The sequence below is a fragment of the Scylla paramamosain genome, chromosome 27 (genome assembly GCF_035594125.1).
Source record: "Scylla paramamosain isolate STU-SP2022 chromosome 27, ASM3559412v1, whole genome shotgun sequence".
Lineage (NCBI taxonomy): Eukaryota > Metazoa > Arthropoda > Malacostraca > Decapoda > Portunidae > Scylla > Scylla paramamosain.
Genome location: NC_087177.1, coordinates 6,666,587 through 6,686,470, shown reverse-complemented (window position 1 = coordinate 6,686,470; position 19,884 = coordinate 6,666,587). Strand labels below are relative to the sequence as shown.

At 38.7% G+C, this 19,884-nt stretch overlaps 2 protein-coding genes and 1 long non-coding RNA gene across 4 annotated transcripts in view; 2 read left to right on the top strand and 1 right to left on the bottom strand.

The window, feature by feature from the left end:
- The window catches only part of LOC135114475 (uncharacterized), a 132,681-nt gene that overhangs the window by 102,031 nt on the left and 10,766 nt on the right, over nt 1-19,884 (bottom strand). The window lies entirely within an intron of this gene.
- Nucleotides 84-8,250, top strand: LOC135114462 (ionotropic receptor 21a-like). 2 transcript variants are annotated; one of them, XM_064030361.1, is made up of 8 exons: nt 84-295; nt 1,600-1,728; nt 2,100-2,286; nt 2,377-2,613; nt 2,722-2,984; nt 3,391-3,528; nt 4,623-4,809; nt 6,825-8,250. In XM_064030361.1, the coding sequence occupies exons 1-8, from the start codon at nt 90-92 to the stop codon at nt 7,083-7,085; spliced, it is 1,608 nt and encodes a 535-aa protein (XP_063886431.1). In that variant the 5' UTR covers nt 84-89; the 3' UTR covers nt 7,086-8,250. The 2 variants fall into 2 exon arrangements, with proteins under 2 accessions (XP_063886431.1, XP_063886432.1); XM_064030362.1 differs by having other exon boundaries at nt 6,814-7,007.
- LOC135114461 (ionotropic receptor 21a-like) lies at nt 8,945-17,395 on the top strand. The gene is made up of 11 exons (XM_064030360.1): nt 8,945-9,061; nt 10,227-10,351; nt 10,683-10,793; nt 11,056-11,285; nt 12,327-12,455; nt 12,828-13,014; nt 13,236-13,472; nt 13,692-13,954; nt 14,331-14,468; nt 15,590-15,776; nt 16,633-17,395. Exons 1-11 carry the CDS (start codon nt 8,998-9,000, stop codon nt 16,912-16,914), a joined length of 1,953 nt encoding a protein of 650 aa, XP_063886430.1. The 5' UTR covers nt 8,945-8,997; the 3' UTR covers nt 16,915-17,395.

Genomic DNA, 19,884 nt, shown 5'->3' with positions numbered 1-19,884 from the left:
TGGTGGGATAAAAAGTACCTGTCGTATGTCTTGTCAGTTTCATCTCGTGGGTCGCCCTTCACCAGGTGCGACGGTTGTCTTGGTGTACGATGGTGGTAGTTGTGAGTCACGACCCGGCCTTCCTCGTCGCCTTCGCTGAGTGGTCCCTAAGAGGCCGGCTGCTGGTGTGGGCCTCCAAACTGTTAATTGTGACGCGTCTGGCCCTTAGGCACCTTCGGAGCCTTCTTTCCACCCACTGGACTTTCTCCATGATGAACGCAGTCTTCCTCAACTTTGAAGAAGCTTCTAATATAATGTAATGCAGTCCCAGTCATTCATGTCTGTCTATCCATCCATCTGTGTGTTCACAATTCACAGTACGGTCTTGAAGGTCATGTCCTGGACTTCTGACTAGTAGTTATACCTTCATGGAGTGTTGGGGGATCATGATAGCCCAATCAATGGGTAAAGGCAAGATTCTGTCTAATGAGCATGTGTATTCTGTGCAACTTTGGCAGAGACACTTAGGAAAATTGTTACAAAATGATGCTAGTCTCGATGAGCAAGACCTAGTCCTCTGTTGACGGTGGTCACCTTGTATTTTCTGAGTCATATTGTGCCCCGAAGTGATGTTAGGTGAACAAGGATAAACAGCAACAGGTGGTAACATTAACAAAACCGTGAATATTGATGAAAGTTAACGTAAACTCTTGAAATGAACAGTATACGGATTTCTGAGACTAAGGTGGTGCTTCTCTTGCTTCGAATGTCCTTTACCTTGTGATATCTGAGTCCTCAAGGATAATATGGAAAGGTATATATATATATATATATATATATATATATATATATATATATATATATATATATATATATATATATATATATATATATATATATATATATATATATATATATATAAGCGAATAGAGATCTGCTGCGATTAGTCGAGATGAGGCGTGCCAGGTGATAGATGGTTATATTGGGAATATGTACATGTTTAAAATAGAAGAAATTAATTTCTTTACAAGCAAAGCACGAGCTAAAACATCCAATTTAGCTTGCAATGGAACAAAACCAGTTAAGACTCCGAACAGAAACCGGCTCCATGTTTTTCGTGTCTTAACACAGCGGGTTTCTGCAGCTCACCTGCCTCTCAGCAAGCCTTATTAAAATGTGATCACTGAAACTACGTCAGGTTCCCATTAGCTCTGACCAAGCGGTCATGGTAGCTAAGGTCTCCAGCTTTTTCATAAGATCTACATCGTTTCATGTTCATTTCTTCATAAATTGTACATTATAAAAATGGTCACTACAGTAATGTTCGCCAGCTTCTCAACAAAGTCCACACAAGTGGTCATACAATCCTTTGATTGAAATGCCCGTGGAAACTCACCAGTGGCTTATTAGTAAAAATTCACCGTAATACAATTTTTCTTTATATTCTAATTAAAATCTGTTTGATTTAAATTACAATACATATTCATTGGTTGATAGTTGAAAGAAAAATGTTGCATGTAATAAGGTGATGTTTTAAACTCTTTTCCTTTTTTCACTGATTCTGATTAAAAAATATATTTGATTTGAATTATAATACTGTTTTCCTTTTTCACTGGACAGGTGTTTCGTGTACACGTACCTGCCGTACAGCGCGAATGGCGCCAAATTAGTGAAGGTTGCTATCTGGACGCCGAGGAGAGGCTTGCTCCTGCACCGAAATACATTGCCATTCTCTGAGAAATTTGCGAAGTAAGCAACCTGCACGGATGCTTCGTCACTCAGAGGCTTCTCAGCATACAATTGATCTTCATTGATCTATTATTCTGCGTCTCAGTATCCATAACTATGTTGATTTCCATTTCAGTCTAATGTTACAACCATTCGCTTTACTGGAGCCAGAACATCCGAAATGTTAAGGAGAATCCCCTGCCAAAATATATAGATATTTAAAATGAAAAAGAACTTAAAGTAGTCTTAGTGAAACTTCTTGAAATTGATTTCTATGACTAAGATAATTATCAAAGTGAAAGAGTATACCACCTGCTTAGGGGAAACCATTTTAATATTTGGATATACTTATTTACAGTAATTTATTTCTTACCTTTCTCTTGCAAATCTAGTTTCTATGGGGCGCAAGTGGACGTGACCGCTTTGCCGTTCATGCCCTACTGGGGTAATGAAGATATTCGAACTCCTAATGGAACCTCCGTCATCAAATACGAAGGTTCCGACTATCAACTTCTTCTGGCCGTGGCTGCGGCACTCAATTTCACTTTTCGAGTCTTGCCAAGTAGCTCGTGGGCAGAGGTGAGACAATTATCTGTTCTGACAATTTCAAGAACTTTTTGGCAGGAATTTGTCGACATTGAAGATTGTGACTTATCATCTTTCTCTCAGGTAATAAGCCTAATGGAGGAACGCGTATCATTCATCGTTCCTGTATATCACATCCTGATGCCTTTGAGAGCGGAAAATTTTGACTTCACGCAGACCTTTGAGTTTTCCTATGTCTCTTTCTCCATGGCCAAACCTAGCCAAGAGCCGCAGTGGCAGAGTCTTTACTATCCACTGGCGGAACAAGTGTGGCTGGCCATACTGGGGTCGGTTCTTCTCGTCCCGTTTACATATATTGCGGTAATTTTATTTTTTTTAATCAAGATGTTCTGTTTCCTATTTCCTTTACTTTATCTGTTACATTTACCAATGAATATTAATATAATAGCAGCCATATTGTTCTTACAGATAAATTATGTGGGTCACAAAGTATCTGGCGGAGCAACACTCCTCGAGAACGTCTTCCTAGATATGGCTGGAATGTTCCTGGCCCAGAGCCTTCCACATCGCCTGCCAGAGGGTTCTTCCAGCAGAATTCTGATTGCCGCCTGGCTCGCATTCGCTCTCATCCTCGGGTTCGCCTACCGCGGCAATCTGACGGCTGCCCTCACTATACCCAAGTATCCTCCTCGTCCCGAGACCCTCCCGCAGCTCATCGACGCCGTGGAAAGGTGTGTGTGCGTGTGTGTGTTTTACGGAAACCTTCAGCCAATTATAAGGTAAACGATGGGAATTATAATCTATATTACGTACTGCCGCAGTAGCAACAATAACAAAAACAACAACAACAACTACTACTACTACTACTACTACTACTACTACTACTGCTACTACTGCTACTACTACTACTACTACTACTTACTTCTACTACTCTACTACTACTACTACTACTACTATAACAACTGCTACTACTAATCACTGAGTACTACTAAATATTATTACTAAAATAATTTTTAAAACTGGTACTGCTATTGATTTTGCTTTTACAGTTTAAAGCTTGATGTGTCCATTTCGAAAGCACTGATAATGCATGTATTTATGTTAGTTTAGCCATCATCGATTGCTTTCGGGTTTCAGGGTAACAATGCCGCCTTATGGAGATTCCCACTACAATTACTACAAATCGTCGAAATCGCCACTGTTTAATGCTCTCGCCAGGCTAATGGAGGTGGGCCCGAACGTTTTGGTGGGATTACAAGGAGCATTGCAACACAAGTGAGCAGAGGAAAGTTCTTATCATCATTACTTCTAATTTTCCGTCAGTCTTAAAAAGGTTAACTCAGCCAGTCTTAAAAAGGTAACTCGCCGAGCTGGCTTAAGGGATCTTGGCACGGGTGCTGGGATACCAGTTTGTGCCAGATAGACAGTGACTATAGCATGGATAGAGACAAGCCCAACATCTCTTCAACTTTTCATAGGTTCGAACCGGAGGCCTCTCGGTTAAGTATGGCGTGCCTACCATTATAATATCAGATTGATAGTTGCCGAGATGATGAAAATTAGATATTAGCTAAAACGTGCAATGATCCCTTCCTGCTCTTGGTGATTTTTATTGGTAACAGAGAACGTTCTGAGATAGATGAGGTCCTTTAAAGTTAGGAGACTCCATTAGGATGAAAAATAAATCTGAACATTAACAAGTAACAGTAACAAACAATTTAATTCCCAAGGTGCGGTGATACTGCTCTCTTCTGAAAGAATTAAAAATCTTAGGAAACTTGAAATATTGTAGTGATTTAGAGCATATCATTGGAGGAAATGAACGAGCAATGATACAGATTGAGAGGTTATGGATAATAAAACCAAGGAGACAGACTCAATAAGTGAGGCCATTGAAGATAACAGGCATGCAGTTGGCGAATGAACAGTATTTATGAAGATAACGGTGAGTACAAGAAACTGTCCATAAGACAAAGGGATAATATTAAAAAAAAATTATTATTTTCCATTAGATAAATGATTTTGACCATGCCGGTACTTTAGAATGGAATATAAGAGAATAGATGCGTGGCTAGTTCGAAGGTTAGGAGGGCTTGCCTTTACGAGGGACAGGTTGCTTTTCAGCAGATTTCCAGCAAGATTGTTCAGGGAGAATGTAACAAAGGAAACGATGAAACCAGTATGTACTGTAACTCCAGAATGTTTGCTATAAAAGTAAATCGAGCCTTAATACATTGCATTTCCACGTACTGTTTACTAGGTGAACAGACCAAGAAAAAGATGCTATTTTGTGGACATCGGCATTTCAATTACTCATTTCCACATGATTCTGATTTAATGTTGTACACACCGTGTATCTATCATTTTAGACGTGCTCACCTGGGGGGAAGACGATTCCTAAAGTACCAGATAGCTGAAAAGTTCACAGAGGTAGACGGCACTTCACGCTTGTACGTAGGACGTGAGACACTCTACCCAGGGGTCGCCGGTTGGCCCATACCTCACGACGCACCGTATAAACCCCAACTAGACCGCTGGATCACGGTTCCCTTGGAGGTTAGTACGTTCGTTATTTCGTAATGGAAAATGGAGACCATAGAGGACATACTGATTTTGTCATACCATAAACAAACGAAGCATAAAAAGTGCCCTTAGGTCAAAACGTCTGGAGTTCCTTCGTGCACACATACATGATTTTAAATTTAAAATGGAGCTCTAGTCGTTGCGCTGGCTGTCCACATAAAAAAAAAAAAAAACTCAATACTTGTCAGATTTTCATTTTTCTACGTAATAACGAAAAGAAATGAAGAGCTTCAATTTTTTTTTTCATGTTGTTCAAATGGAAACCATATAGGCAACGCGCATAATACAAATTAAGGATCGATACATCTGGTTCAAAGTTCTCAACACGTCTGTGCAGAGCAATTTACGTTTCGGTCGGCTGTCGACATGATCATTAACAAGGTGCCAAAAAGTGTGGTTATGTCGGACTAGGACCTTCCAGACGATGTTAGGATAAACAATCCTTCGGTACATTCAGTTTTGAGCGAGACTGGATTTGTGAAGTGTGTCCGCGTAACTGGTGCCGAAGCCCCAAAGGACGGAGCAGAACATGTTCGACTGGATATATCGCATGACATGTTGGACTGTGCAAACAGCGAGTTCGACTTCAACATCGTTATCAAAGGTCTTTCAAAATTGTGTACGAATGTTACGTTACCAGAATTGGTTAAAATTTGAGAAACTGCATTATTTGAGCGTTGCCGATGATCGCCGACTGTGTTAATGTGGGTCGGTCAACGCACATTCTAAAAATCCCGCTTATGATACATCTTCAGGTACTGTACTTATATGATACAAAACGACAATTCTAAGTGTTCATGCTAACACTTTCCGCGGGATCTGATGATGCACACTCCACAGAACAGAATTATGATCTAAATGCTCGCAACGAGGATCTCAGTGTTTTCACATTTATTCATAGTCTCCTGCTACGTATTTAGTTATATATATTTTTTTTTCATAGACTAATGTTTTATCTGGCAAATCTCAAAAAAGAGCCGAACATGTATTATTTGTGCTGTCAGGGTACTGTGACGGCCGAAACCGCGCCCAGACGAAAGGACCAGCCGATATCTGACACGTCGACTTCTCCAAAACATCCAAAAGACCAGAGGAGAGAGATATGAGTTTGCAGTGCTGTTGTAAAATCCCTGTCTATATACATGTACTTTGGTTGATTGCACGAACATATCAGGAAAGAAGAACCAATGTGTACAAGGATGGGTTGTATTTCCAAAGAGGAAAGCAGCAACTCAGGGAAGACGTTGGGAGACATGATGTCAACAAACAAGAAGCAACTCAGAGAAGACACTGGGAGACATTATGTCAATAGACAATCTTCACCAGTGTTCTGATTAGATCTGACATCAAAACATGATTGTTTCTTTTATACATGCCAGTATTCATATAATGGTATGTTAACTGTATAAATTAAATAAATTAAGTTAACAGAGAGAGAGAGAGAGAGAGAGAGAGAGAGAGAGAGAGAGAGAGAGAGAGAGAGAGAGAGAGAGAGAGAGAGAGAGATTATTCGTCCCAAGGTGATGATACATCCCAAAGCCGAGATAATGTGCGTAGTATAGACCGTTTTGCTATATTTCTTGCTCTCTACCTAATGATGGTGGCTAAAAATGTTCTTAATATTTTATTAGTTTAATAACACACATATAACGTAAAGATTTTTTTTCAACTTACCGCATTTTATGTATAAAATTCAGTCAGTTGGTGAATCTGGCCTATTTCCAGACCAAACGCCCCATTTGGAAATTGGAACTGGCGTGTAGTATGGCAGCTGTTGATATGGCACATCCTGCACTACCTGCAACTTACCAACTTGAAGAACTAAACTAAATACATCTTTTACTTAATATAGTGGACACAACAAATATTCAAAATATTATCCCAAATTTTATTTCGAAAGAGAAGAGAGAAAACTCACTTTTCAATCTTTTACCTGCTTACAGCAGTTGAGCTGATTATGTATATAATGTTTGATAGTCTCTCCGCAGGCCGGACTGTATGAGAAGTGGGCGGAGGACCTGCTGACAAAGACAAAACTTAAAAGTCAGCGGGAACAGAGGAATCGCCAGGATGAGCAACAAAAGCAACAAGAGGGTGAGGATGGGGAGACCAAGGAGAGTCTCACGGCCCTCACCATCATCCACACACAAGGCGCCTTCTTACTACTTCTGTTCGGGATGAATATTGCTTGTGTGGCAGTGTTTGTGGAGTTTGTGGCATCTCGGTTATCTCTTAACATACACAAATGAAGCGGTAAAAGTCAAGTCGATACATAGGAAGTGGTTATTCCTCGCATTATGCTCTGAAACTTGACCGCAGAAATCGGGAATTCAACAGGATTTATTCTACTTAACTGGAGATGTGTTTAAGAGTATATAAATTTCACAAGGACTAAGTACTATTACTTTGCCTTCTTCACTAGTTAATGTTTTTATATCTAAGGAAATAATGGATATGACTTAAAACCAAATTCACTGGTATTCGGACTACAGGGTGTAAAGATATTGTACATATAACAACTAATGAATAAAGTGCTTTATCGTATATATAAATATAAATTTCCACATCGACACTATCAACAAGGAAGAGAAGAATTATGAAACATGTTGCGTAAGCGCGGAAAAAGCAACTGAAACACTTAATATAATCTTTTAAGAAAAGCAAGTCTTAAAACTATTTATTATTTTCATTGAAAATACGCAATATTCTTAGCAGTATTTATTTATTTATTTTTAATAAAAAATTCACATTTCAATTCAATGAACATGACCTTGACATTTAAATACTTGATGCATAGCACCAATGTATTTAGTTTGGCATGAGAATATCTTTTATGTACAATGCAGATTTCTCTGCAAGGAGTTAACGGATATCGCAGAAAAACACAGCTCGTGAGGTATCGCCTGCCTATTTATCGACCAAGGAAATATCGTGGTGCGTGTCGACAGTCCTATGGAAGTTGACGTTATGTAAATAATTGATTTTCTCAGTTATTCTGAAGGCTAAAACATTTTGATATTCCATTTTACTCAATTTTTTTTTTTCGAAAATCAGCTTAGTGTAAATGATAGGGTGACTGAAAATAATCTAAAATACAAAAATTGGGGTAAGGTTTGCAAGTGCACCGTTTACTTGTACTGCTGCAAGAGGGAGAAGACAGGCAACATAGCTGCTGGCTTAGCCCAGCCTACGGAATCTAACTCATGAATTATAGAATTACTGAAATTATTATCTACGCGATGCACACAAAAGACCCTACACTACAAGCCTTATGCCTTGAAGACAAACCACTAGTAAGACTAACTACCACTTGAATATTTTCTTCTGAGATTGGTAATTTCATATCAGATGTGAATGTACAGGTAATTCTCAGTGTGAATGTGTTGTTCACACACATCATTGCACGTATTGTACACGCCCTATTACTATGTACTTTAAATATAAATCTAAAATAAAAAAAGTTAATATCAACAAGATAACAGCTTTAGTTTACACTATCTAGGAGACTGTTAAAAAAAAAAAAAACATAGCAGCAGCAATAAGAAATGCTTTTCAATTATAATATATATATATATATACGAGTATATATATATATATATATATATATATATATATATATATATATATATATATATATATATATATATATATATATATATATATATATATATATATATATATATATATATATATATATATATATATATATATATATATATATAATAGATATACATACTACATTGCTGAACGCTGAATGCTGTGGTACATTAAATCAATACCTGACATCACAGGTCTTTTAGTTCAGTGATGCGCATCCGCATCTGTCGTTGCCAATCGAAGACCTCTGCCGGTCACACCAAGAACATTTTGTATATAAACTACCATCCCGTCATCAACACGAGGCATGTCATCAGCACCTCTCGCCCGAGAAAGGTGAACCACCTGTGTTTGCCTGTCAGTGTCTCCTAATGTTGTGTGCTAAACCTCTCAAGATATAAGATCATATACCAGATGTGTGAACATGCAACGAGATTTCTATTTTTTTTTTTTAAGATGTCTGAGAAATTACTCACTGTTCTTCTCACTTTTTTCATTCACCATCCCCAATGTTTCTTTTTAGGATTTCATCAATGCTAGTGGCTGAGGACCTCGAAAAGCGAGATGCTAGTCAGATTGGTGCTGCTGACCTGCCTTGTGTCCGTGGTAGCCCGTCTCAGGATCAAGGGTAAGTTTACCTACAATAAAGTGCTTGCTTGACAATGATATATCATACACTTTTTTTTTCGTGTAGAGAAGGCCAGATAAGGATAAAAATTGAGTTAAAAATATATACATTAATATTAGTTTGTCGTAAAAAAAAAAAAAAAAAACAGGTCTACAGCGATTGTCAACCAAAAAGATTAAAAAATGAAGGTACTGGTAACTTTGTCATTAGTGAGGGAGCCAGAAAAGGGATGAGAATAAGTAGATATTCCTGTAGAACGATGCCACAGGAAAGGAAAGATGTGTAACCCTGAAAAAACAGCAAGAGATGAAGCACTGCGAAGCATTGCGAATGAGAGTAAAATTTAAGACTGTTGTAGGAAAGTTGATGAACACACAGCTTTTGAGTGTACCTACTTTGTTATGTTCGAAGTGAAATGCCATGTATGTGTGAGCTGTACTTCATGAAAGGATGAATAAATTCCCTGTAAAGAGCTAGCACCTATAAGGAGGGATAAACTATTTGTAAAAATGATAAGGAGCATTGAATTACAATTAAGTTGTTTTATTACGAGCTAAGATACGAAATTTAATACGGGGGGAGAGGATAGTTCATATAATTGAATGTATGGAAGAGAGATGGCTCATTGAAGAGAAAATACTACTTTTATTGGCCTTTCCCGAAGGTTCCGTGAATTATATTGATGTAGGAATTGAGTTTTCGTGGGCTGAACAACACAAGGTTTGTCTTGCCTAATTCATGAATTATCGAAAGACAAGGCATTACGATTTCTTTACCTTTATGCGTCAGTAGAATCACTACAGCTTCACTACGAATAAGACAATGACTGAGAAATGCAAAATACTGTAGCCACTGTGAGAGCAGAGAGCTTTGTTGTGCAAATTCATGAACAGAGAATGAGCAATAGAACAGGACCTTACAGGACGCCATTCTCAAATTGGCTGCCAAACCTCGCAAGCGTCACCAATGAAAATACTCAACGCTCAAACACACACTCCTCCTGTGTGACCAAATTGTCATATGAGCTAGTATTTCACTTCAAACAGAGGAACAGCTACTAAATGAAACGTAACACGGGCAAAAATTATTGAGGTGCAATATTTTTTTTTCCGAAGAGACGCTCCTATAATCACTACCTATACATAAAATTGCATTTTTTTTCCAGATGTGAAGAAGCTTCCGTTCCTTGGAGGTGCCGCAGTTGCAGAGTTCGTCGAGAAGACAGAAGAAAATTCCTGTCCCGTCATCTTCGTAACAGACGACTCTGGGCCATTGAATACCGTCGTTAACGTTCGCAGCATTACCATTTCATCCTCACGTGCCAATACTATTATGAATTTCAAAGATAGATTTATTTATATGTTTATGGTCACTATTGTTGAATTACGCATTTATGATATAGAAAAAAATGCTCGAGGTAACTTTGCTATTTGACGATAAACACCCATTTTGCTTCAGCAACTTGGATATAATACATAAAAATCCGATGCCAGCTCTACAAAGTCTCACTTTATTCTTATCATTGTAAAAATAAAAATGTTACAATCAAAGAGGCATTAACAACTTGTGAGATGCAACTGAGATACATCAAATTCTCTCTCAAGCCATAATCGTTTAACAGGAGGCATATCAGGCTCGGCATCAACAACGGGGAGCAGCGGTGTTTGGGGTTGGCCTGCGTGACCGAAACGTGAGTCACCGCCTTTCTGAGCTGGTGCTGGTGGCTCGCCAAGTAAGTTCCTGTCAAAGTATTAATGGTGGTAGTTGGGGAAGAGGTTGTACGGTGCTTACGGAGGTAGTTCAGTAAATTTGGTGAATGATGTGGGTGCCTCTCACAACGGTGACAGGATTTACTTGAAGATTTATACGTAATTCGCAACCAATAAAATGTATACAGGCAATGAGACATTCGGATGACTGTCATACTGGTGGCGGGATAAAAAGTACCTGTCGTATGTCTTGTCAGTTTCATCTCGTGGGTCGCCCTTCACCAGGTGCGACGGTTGTCTTGGTGCACGATGGTGGTAGTTGTGAGTCACGACCCGGCCTTCCTCGTCGCCTTCGCTGAGTGGTCCCTAAGAGGCCGGCTGCTGGTGTGGGCCACCAAACTGTTAATTGTGACGCGTCTGGCCCTTAGGCACCTTCGGAGCCTTCTTTCCACCCACTGGACTTTCTCCATGATGAACGCAGTCTTCCTCAACTTTGAAGAAGCTTCTAATATAATGTAATGCAGTCCCAGTCATTCATGTCTGTCTATCCATCCATCTGTGTGTTCACAATTCACAGTACGGTCTTGAAGGTCATGTCCTGGACTTCTGACTAGTAGTTATACCTTCATGGAGTGTTGGGGGATCATGATAGCCCAATCAATGGGTAAAGGCAAGATTCTGTCTAATGAGCACGTGTATTCTGTGCAACTTTGGCAGAGACACTTAGGAAAATTGTTACAAAATGATGCTAGTCTCGATGAGCAAGACCTAGTCCTCTGTTGACGGTGGTCACCTTGTATTTTTCTGAGTCATATTGTGCCCCGAAGTGATGTTAGGTGAACAAGGATAAACAGCAATAGGTGGTAACACTAACAAAACCGTGAATATTGATGAAAGTTAACGTAAACTCTTGAAATGAACAGTATACGGATTTCTGAGACTGATGCGACTAAAGTGGTGCTTCTCTTGCTTGAAATGTCCTTTACCTTGTGATATCTGAGTCCTCAAGGATAATATGGAAAGGTATTTATATATATAAGCAAATAGAGGTCTGCTGAGATTAGTCAGGATCATGAGGCGTTATATTGGGAATATGCACGTGTTTAAAATGGAAGAGATTAATTTCTTTACAAGCAAAGGGCGGGTTAAAACACTCAATTTAGCTTGCATGGAACAAAACCAGTTAAGGCTTCAAACAGAAACCGGCTCCATGTTTTTCGTGTCCTAACACAGCGGGTTTCTCCAGCTCACCTGCCTCTCAGGTTCCCCATTAGCTCTGACTACGTGGTCATGGTAGCTAAGGTCTCCAGCTTCTTCATAAGATCTACATCGTTTCATGTTCACTTCACAAATTCTACATTTTACGCATGGTCACTACAGTAATGCTCTCCAGTTTCTCCACAACGTGGTCATACAATCCTTTGATTTAAATGCTCGTGGAAACTTACCACTGGCTCATTAGTAAAAAATCACCTTAATTTAATTTTTTCATTAAATTCTGATTAAAAATATATTTGATTTGAATTAAGATACTGTTTTCCTTTTTCACTGGACAGGTGTTTCGGGTACACGTACCTGCCGTACAGCCCGAATGGCGCCAGGCTAATGAAGGTTGCTATCTGGACGCCGAGGAGAGGCTTGCTCCTGCACCAAAATACATTGCCGTTCTCTGAGAAATTTGCGAAGTAAGCAACCTGCTCGGATGCTTCGTCACTCAGAGGCTTCTCAGCATACGATTGATCTTCATTGATCTGTCATTTTGCTGCTCAGTATCCATAACTGAGTTGATTTCCATCCAGTCTAACATTACTTGCATTCGCTTTACTTCAGCCAGAACATACCCAGATCTTAAAGAGAATCCCCTGCCAAATGAAATAGATATATAAAATAAAAAAAACAACTTGAAGTAGTAATAGTGACACTTCTTGAAATTAATTTCTATGGTTGTAAGATTATCAAAGTGAAAGACTATACCACCTGCTTAGGGGAAACCATTGTAATATTTATTTACACTTATTTAATCTTATTTATTTCTTACCTTTCTCTTACAAATCTAGTTTCTATGGGGCGCAGGTGAACGTGACCGCTTTGCCGTTCATGCCCTACTGGGGTAATGAAGATATTCGAACTCCTAATGGAACCTCCGTCATCAAATACGAAGGTTCCGACTACCAACTTCTTCTGGCCGTGGCTGCGGCACTCAATTTCACTATTCGAGTCTTGCCTAGTAGGTCGTGGGCAGAGGTGAGACATTTTTTTTTTTTTTTTTTATGTAGGATGGGCACTGTCCAAGGGCAACAAAAATCTAATAAAAAAAATGCCTACTGAAATGCCAGTCCCATAAAAGGGTCAAAGCAGTGGTAAAAAATTATCTGTTCTGACAGTTAATTTGATAAAAAAAAAAAAAACTTTTTAACAGGAGATTGTCGAGACAGATAATTATGATTTTTTAATCTTTCATTCAGGTAACGAGCCAGGTGGAGGAACGTGTGTCGTTCATCGCTTCTATATATTATGTTCTGATGACTCTGAGAGCAGAAAAGTATGACTTCACGCAGACCTTTGAGTTTTCCTACGTCTCTTTCTCCATGGCCAAGCCTAGACAGGAGCCGCAGTGGCAGAGTCTTTACTATCCACTGGCGCAACAAGTCTGGCTGGCCATACTGGGGTCGGTTCTTCTCGTCCCATTCATATATATCGTGGTAAAATATCTTTATTTCAATTAAGGAAGTGTTTTGTATTGATAATTATTCACCAAACTTTAATTTTCTTGAACCCTTATTTTTCTTATTATTGTTTGCCATCTCTAGCTAAAAAACGCGAAATTAGTTCATTCCACTTAACACTTGTCTTTGCAGCCTTTACTTTATCTGTTACATTTATCAATAAATATTAATATCTAAGTCATATTGTTCTTACAGATAAATTATGTGGGTCACAAAGTATCTAAAGGAACAACATTCCTCGAGAGCGTCTTCCTAGATATGGCTGGAATGTTCCTGGCCCAGAGCCTTCCACATCGCCTGCCATGGGGTTCCTCCAGCAGAGTTCTGATGGCCGCCTGGCTTGCATTCGCGCTCATCCTCGGATCCGCCTACCGCGGCAACCTGACGGCTGCCCTCACCCTACCCAAGTATCCTACACGTCCTGAGACCATTCCGCAGCTCGTCGACGCAGTGGAAAGGTAATGTCCATATTAATGTTGTGTGTGCTGGGAGGACGGTGGGGTACTGCTTCAGCTCCTGCTTCTGTTGTTGCTCTTAATCCTTCAAATTTATGTTTACTGTTTAATTAACTTTTCGACTGCTATTCTGTTCACCTTTCCTTAATAAGTAATCACTCTGCGACACATTTATTTGTTCTACAGCCACCTCCAGTTGCTAAATCTATTCTTTTCAATCCTTTTCTTTCTTGCAGATGCTTATAAGGATCTCATACATTACTTCTGGAGTTCTAAATTGTTTCGTATCGCAGTGAAATTGCTAATTTATAAGCGAAATGATGTAATTCTATTAATAAATACAGTAAAATGGTTCAACAACTTTTCTTTCCACTTTCAGGATAACAATACCGCCTTATGGAGACTCCCACTACAATTACTATAAGTCGTCAGAATCGCCGCTGTTTAATGGTCTCGCCAAGTTGATGGATGTGGGACCTAACGTGCTGGAGGGGCTGCGAGCAGCACTACAACACAAGTGAGCAGAGAAAAGCCTTTATTACTTATTTATTTATTTATTTTATTTTTTTATTAGCATTTAGTTCACAATAAGAAACAAGTTATCTTAGTGAAATTTTAAAAACGTACTGGTTTATGGGGTCTTGGTGGGGTAGAAGGGTTACTAAGACAAAACTCCTCGGTCTCCTTATTTTCTCTGACAGATGACGGGGACTTCGACGTGGAAAAAGAAAATAAAGACCACACTGCCCTAGACGCCAAGGGCGCTGACCATTAATTTACTGTATTAATATTAGCTAAAGAGTCATTAACGCATTTGTCCTCCTGATCTTCGTTTGTAATTGAGTCATGAACTCTAAGATTTGTTATTATCTTTTTAAGAAGACTCGCTTACGACTATAAAACATTTTCTTTCTTTGACATGAACAAGTATAACGTTTGACCACTTCCTCCCAATTATTAAAGTGATAAAAAAGGAAAAAAATATTGCCTTGAATTCCGTAGCCCTGTTGACACCTTCTCTTCTTAAAGAATTACCTTTTATGAGAAGAAATGCGGGTGTGCAGGACCATACTAATTAAAATGATGGAGTAATGGCATGGGTAGAATTTCCTGTTAATAGAATTGAAGAGATATGGGCAAAGGTAACTAGACTGGCTATAAGAGCGAGGCCATGGTGGGTTATTAGCATGTAGTCAGTAATTTGAAGTGGACAGTAAATACAAATGCCAGTATAAGAAACGATGTCACGTCAAGAGGCTGAAATTCTATAATAGAAAAAATATCGGTTTCATCAGGTAAAAAAATATTCAATTAATTGATGCCCGAGAAAGGAATGTAGTGACTACTTTGCGGGATTAGAATGTTCATTTTTATGTAGGAAAGGCTTAATATATTGCTTCAGGCAGCATGTAACAAAGGAAACAGTTAAGTCAGTACACATTATCTCTTCACTGGTTGATATACAAAGCAAAGATGCTTTATTGATATTATTCTATTACTGTGTTCCCATTATTTTCCATCAATAAACAAGCCAAGGACGATGATGCTCTTACGACAATTGCATTATAAAATATTGGGCTCTACAACACAATGATTAAATGTTGCATAAGCCATCTAATTCTGTATCCATTATTCTAGTCGCGCTCACCTGGGCGGCAGGCGATTTCTGAAATACCAGATAGCTGACAAGTTCACAGAAGTGGACGGCACTTCCCGCCTGTACGTGGGTCGTGACACCCTTGACCCCGCTGCCTCCGGCTGGCCCATTCCCCACGACGCACCCTACAAACCCCAGCTAGACCGCTGGATCATGGCTCCCTTAGAGGTTTCTATACATATATACTAGTATATTTTTCTGTAAGGGATGTGTGATTGATATCAATCACGTTTCACTAAGAAGTGGCATCGCTGCACAAGGCTTTCTCGCTGCACAAGAATTTTTCACTGCACAAGACTTTCTTCTTTCTCTCACGCCTATTGTGTCCACCTCTCTAATGCAAGAGTTAACCAGTATTCTCAATCATTCATCCCCTTCTCTGGTAAACTCTGGAACTCCCTGCCTGCTTCTGTATTTCCACCTTCCTATGACTTGAATTCCTTCAAGAGGGAGGTTTCAAGACACTTATCCATCAATTTTTTACTACGGCTTTGTACCCTTTTCTAGAACTGGCATCTCAGTGGCCTTTTTTTTGGGGGGGGGGATTTTTTATGCCCTTGGCCAGTGTCCCTCCTACATAAAAATAAATAAATAAATAAATAAAATAAAAATCGAACGCAATGAAACAACAAATTTATAAAAAATGTCAGTACCTCTGCCTCTTCTGTATACATGGTTCAATATTTTCATTATGAAAACGATGCCGTAGAGTATCTCTATAAACTCGAAATGTTTTTAATGTTATTTGTTAATGAAAATAAATTACACTGTAGGTAAATTAACAGGAAGTGTATACGTTTGTGAAAGATACAAATATACTAATACACTATTATATTCTAAGCAGAAATAAATTCATAATGAACTCACCTTTGCTTTATAAAGTACTTTATGCATCGATTTATATAATATATACATAGATGGCGTTAATACAAAAATATGGATCGAATTTTGCTATATAAATTCCTCCTGCACACAGATGTTCAGGGAAAGATTAGTCCTGCCATTTTAGATTGTCTCTCCGCAGGCAGGCCTGTATGAGAAATGGGTGGAAGACCTGCTATCAGAGACCAAACTTAGAAGTCAACGGGAACAGAGGAACCGCCAGATTGAACAAAAAGAAAGCGAGGATGGGGACACTAATGAGAGTCTCACGGCTCTCACCATCATCCACACACAAGGCGCCTTCTTACTACTTCTGTTCGGGATAAATATTGCTTGTGTGGCAGTATTTTCGGAGTTTGTGGCAGCTCGGCTATCTCTTAACATGCACAAGTCAGAAGGTATAAATCTAGTTGATAAATACTAAGTAATTATGCTTCACATTGTGCTTTAAAACTTTACCGCAGAAATCAGGAGTACACAATTTGCTCTTATTAACTGGTGATTTGTTTATGACTACAGGATTGCAGTCAATTAATTTTGATCAATTCAGTTCATTGTAAAATGTGTATGTCAATTCTAATTCAATTAAGTTTATTTCAAAAGAAAATTAATTCTGATTCGATTCAGTTCTTAAACATTTCAATTTCAATTAAATTTAATTACATTATATGCTACTAAGCTGCATATTTTGCATGAGTTTGATCATATTTTCTATTTAACGTAATATAATGATTACATATTACCGTATGAAATTTTTAAATTCATATCAGTAGACAGACAGCTGTTTCATTTCATTCAAATCCACATGTTTTTAGTATTAATTGATAGTCATTTCACAGCTGACCGTAAACCTGGTTAAGAATATTTAAATTTTACGTCTTGCATCCCTCACAGACTGTAGTATGTAAGAGTATATTATATTTACAAAGTAATGAATAAAGTCCACTGTTGCATATCTGAATATATATTCCCACATGTACACACAATCAACAATGACAGCTATACATTGGGATGGACTAGCAGGATACGTGGATGTGCGGCAGGGCCGTGTCCCTCTCATGAGCTTACCTTTGCGAGCTAAGTTTCACGAGTGTGTCCTTTATTTTTTTAACGCTTAGCCAAAACTGATCACACCAGAAGCTCAAAGGTAGTTTCCTACGTTCACTACACTCCTTAAGTGATTAAAAGAATTTTCGCCATTCATCCCATAGCATATGCAACAATATCTCATGTGAAGGTTTTTGTGTAAAAGAGCGACAACTTTTCCTCTTTTTTTCGCAACTTATCCTCACCCACTGACTATGTTTGCATTTTTGTATGTTATTTCCAAGTAAGTTCATTAGCATACACAGTACATACTGTTTAATTATGACTTTTGTTGCCAGGGCCCCATGAAAATATATTATGTATAATTCTCTCTCTCTCTCTCTCTCTCTCTCTCTCTCTCTCTCTCTCTCTCTCTCTCTCTCTCTCTCTCTCTCTCTCTCTCTCTCTCCCCACTCTCAAATTTTTGGAAAGAAAGCTCCATGAAAACGTTTAAACCACATTGATTGGTTGGTGTAAAAAAACAAAAAAAAGAAGTTGCTTAACACGGCTACAAAATGTTCAAAGTAACTAAAATGTCAGGTTAAAATAGTGACAGTAATGACAAAATTTTGGCGGGATCAAAACTTATTAAAAATCACTACAGTACCGATGAATCTTCTGTAGATTTTTAGATGTATATTTATAAGTTTTATTGTTGTTGTTATTATTATTATTATTATTATTATTATTATTATTATTATTATTATTATTATCATTATTGTTATCATAATATAATAATTTGTCCTGTCCTACCGTCAGTACGGCGTGATGCTTTCAGAAATAGTAACTTATATGGGTTGTTAGTCCATGGAATCCGGATCCAATGTTCCTTGAGGTGTCATTACCACTGTCACCACCAATATCATCACCACTATCACCACCACTGTCACCACCACTGTTGTCACCACTATTACCACCACTATCACCACCACTGTCACCACCCGTCATCACCACTATCACTACCACTATCATCATCACTGTCACCACCACTGTCATCACCAATATCATCACCACTGCCATCACCACGATCACACTACTGTCATCACCACTGTCACCACCCGTCATCACCAGTATCACCATCACTGTCATCACCACTGTCACCATCGCTATTATCACCACTATCACCACCACTATAACCACCACTGTCACCACCACTATTACCACCAGTCATCACTATCACAACCACTATCACCACCTCTATCGTCACTGTCACCACTACTGTCACCACCACTGTCACCACTGTCATCACCACCGCTGTCATTACCACTGTCACCACTGCTGTTATCACCATCACCACCACTGTCATCGCCACTGTCGCCACCACTGTCACAGCTTTCATCGCCATTGTCACCACCACTGTCACCACTGACATCACCACTATCACCACCACTGTCACCACCACTGTCATCACCACTGTCACCACCACTGTCATCACCACTGTCTTCACCACTGTTACCACCACTGTAACCACCACTGTCATCACACTGTCACCACCACTGTCATCACCACTGTTACCAATACTGTCCTCACACTGTCACCACTACTGTCACCACCACTGTCACCACCACTGTCACCACCACTGTTACCACCATTGTCATCACACTGTCATCACCACTATCACCACCAATGTCATCACCACTGTCACACCCACCACCAGTACCACCACCACGAACGTGGAAATATGCCACTTAGCGACAGTCTTTGCAACATCATTTGTAACTTTTTGAAACTGCCAAATAATAAAGTAGAGAGAATAGTAAACTTTAAAAGACCAAGAAGCTGAACACGTATAAAAATAATGGAAGGCAACACAAAAGCTGTGGAAAAAAGTCCTACAAGTTCGATTAACTTAAAGAAAAAAAAAAAGAAAAAAAAAAAAATATATATATATATATATATATATATATATATATATATATATATATTTATTTATTTATTTATTTATTTATTTATAAAAACAGTAGACGCAACAGGGAGTGAATGTTACATGGAGAATTATGTTTAACCTTGATTAGGAAGAAAGTAAACTATAAGCAATGACAATCTGTTTTGCCTGTCGTTTTCACAGGAATGAAGCCTCATTACAGGATGAAACTAAAGAACTGTTGACAATACAAAGATGAATTACTTAAAAGATGTAGGTTTGAGATGCATAATATCCGTTACAAGGAGATCAAACCATTTAAATTCACTTAAGAGAGACGTAGATTAAGAAGATTGATGGTGTTGTTTAATTAGCACAGGGATTATAACAAGGATCATAGCCCTCAGGGTTAGTAGTCAGTAACTGATTCAAGCTAGAAAAGTT

Bases quoted from the DNA above. Each gene is read 5' to 3' on its own strand.
- LOC135114462 (XM_064030361.1), top strand. From the start codon at position 90: ATGGTGGTAGTTGTGAGTCACGACCCGGCCTTCCTCGTCGCCTTCGCT. The intron at 1,729-2,099 runs GTAAGCAACCTG...TTGCAAATCTAG, and splicing joins TTCTCTGAGAAATTTGCGAA to TTTCTATGGGGCGCAAGTGG. The intron at 2,287-2,376 runs GTGAGACAATTA...TCTTTCTCTCAG, and splicing joins CAAGTAGCTCGTGGGCAGAG to GTAATAAGCCTAATGGAGGA.
- LOC135114461 (XM_064030360.1), top strand. From the start codon at position 8,998: ATGCTAGTCAGATTGGTGCTGCTGACCTGCCTTGTGTCCGTGGTAGCC. The intron at 11,286-12,326 runs GTAATGCAGTCC...TTCACTGGACAG, and splicing joins GAAGAAGCTTCTAATATAAT to GTGTTTCGGGTACACGTACC. The intron at 14,469-15,589 runs GTGAGCAGAGAA...CCATTATTCTAG, and splicing joins CGAGCAGCACTACAACACAA to TCGCGCTCACCTGGGCGGCA.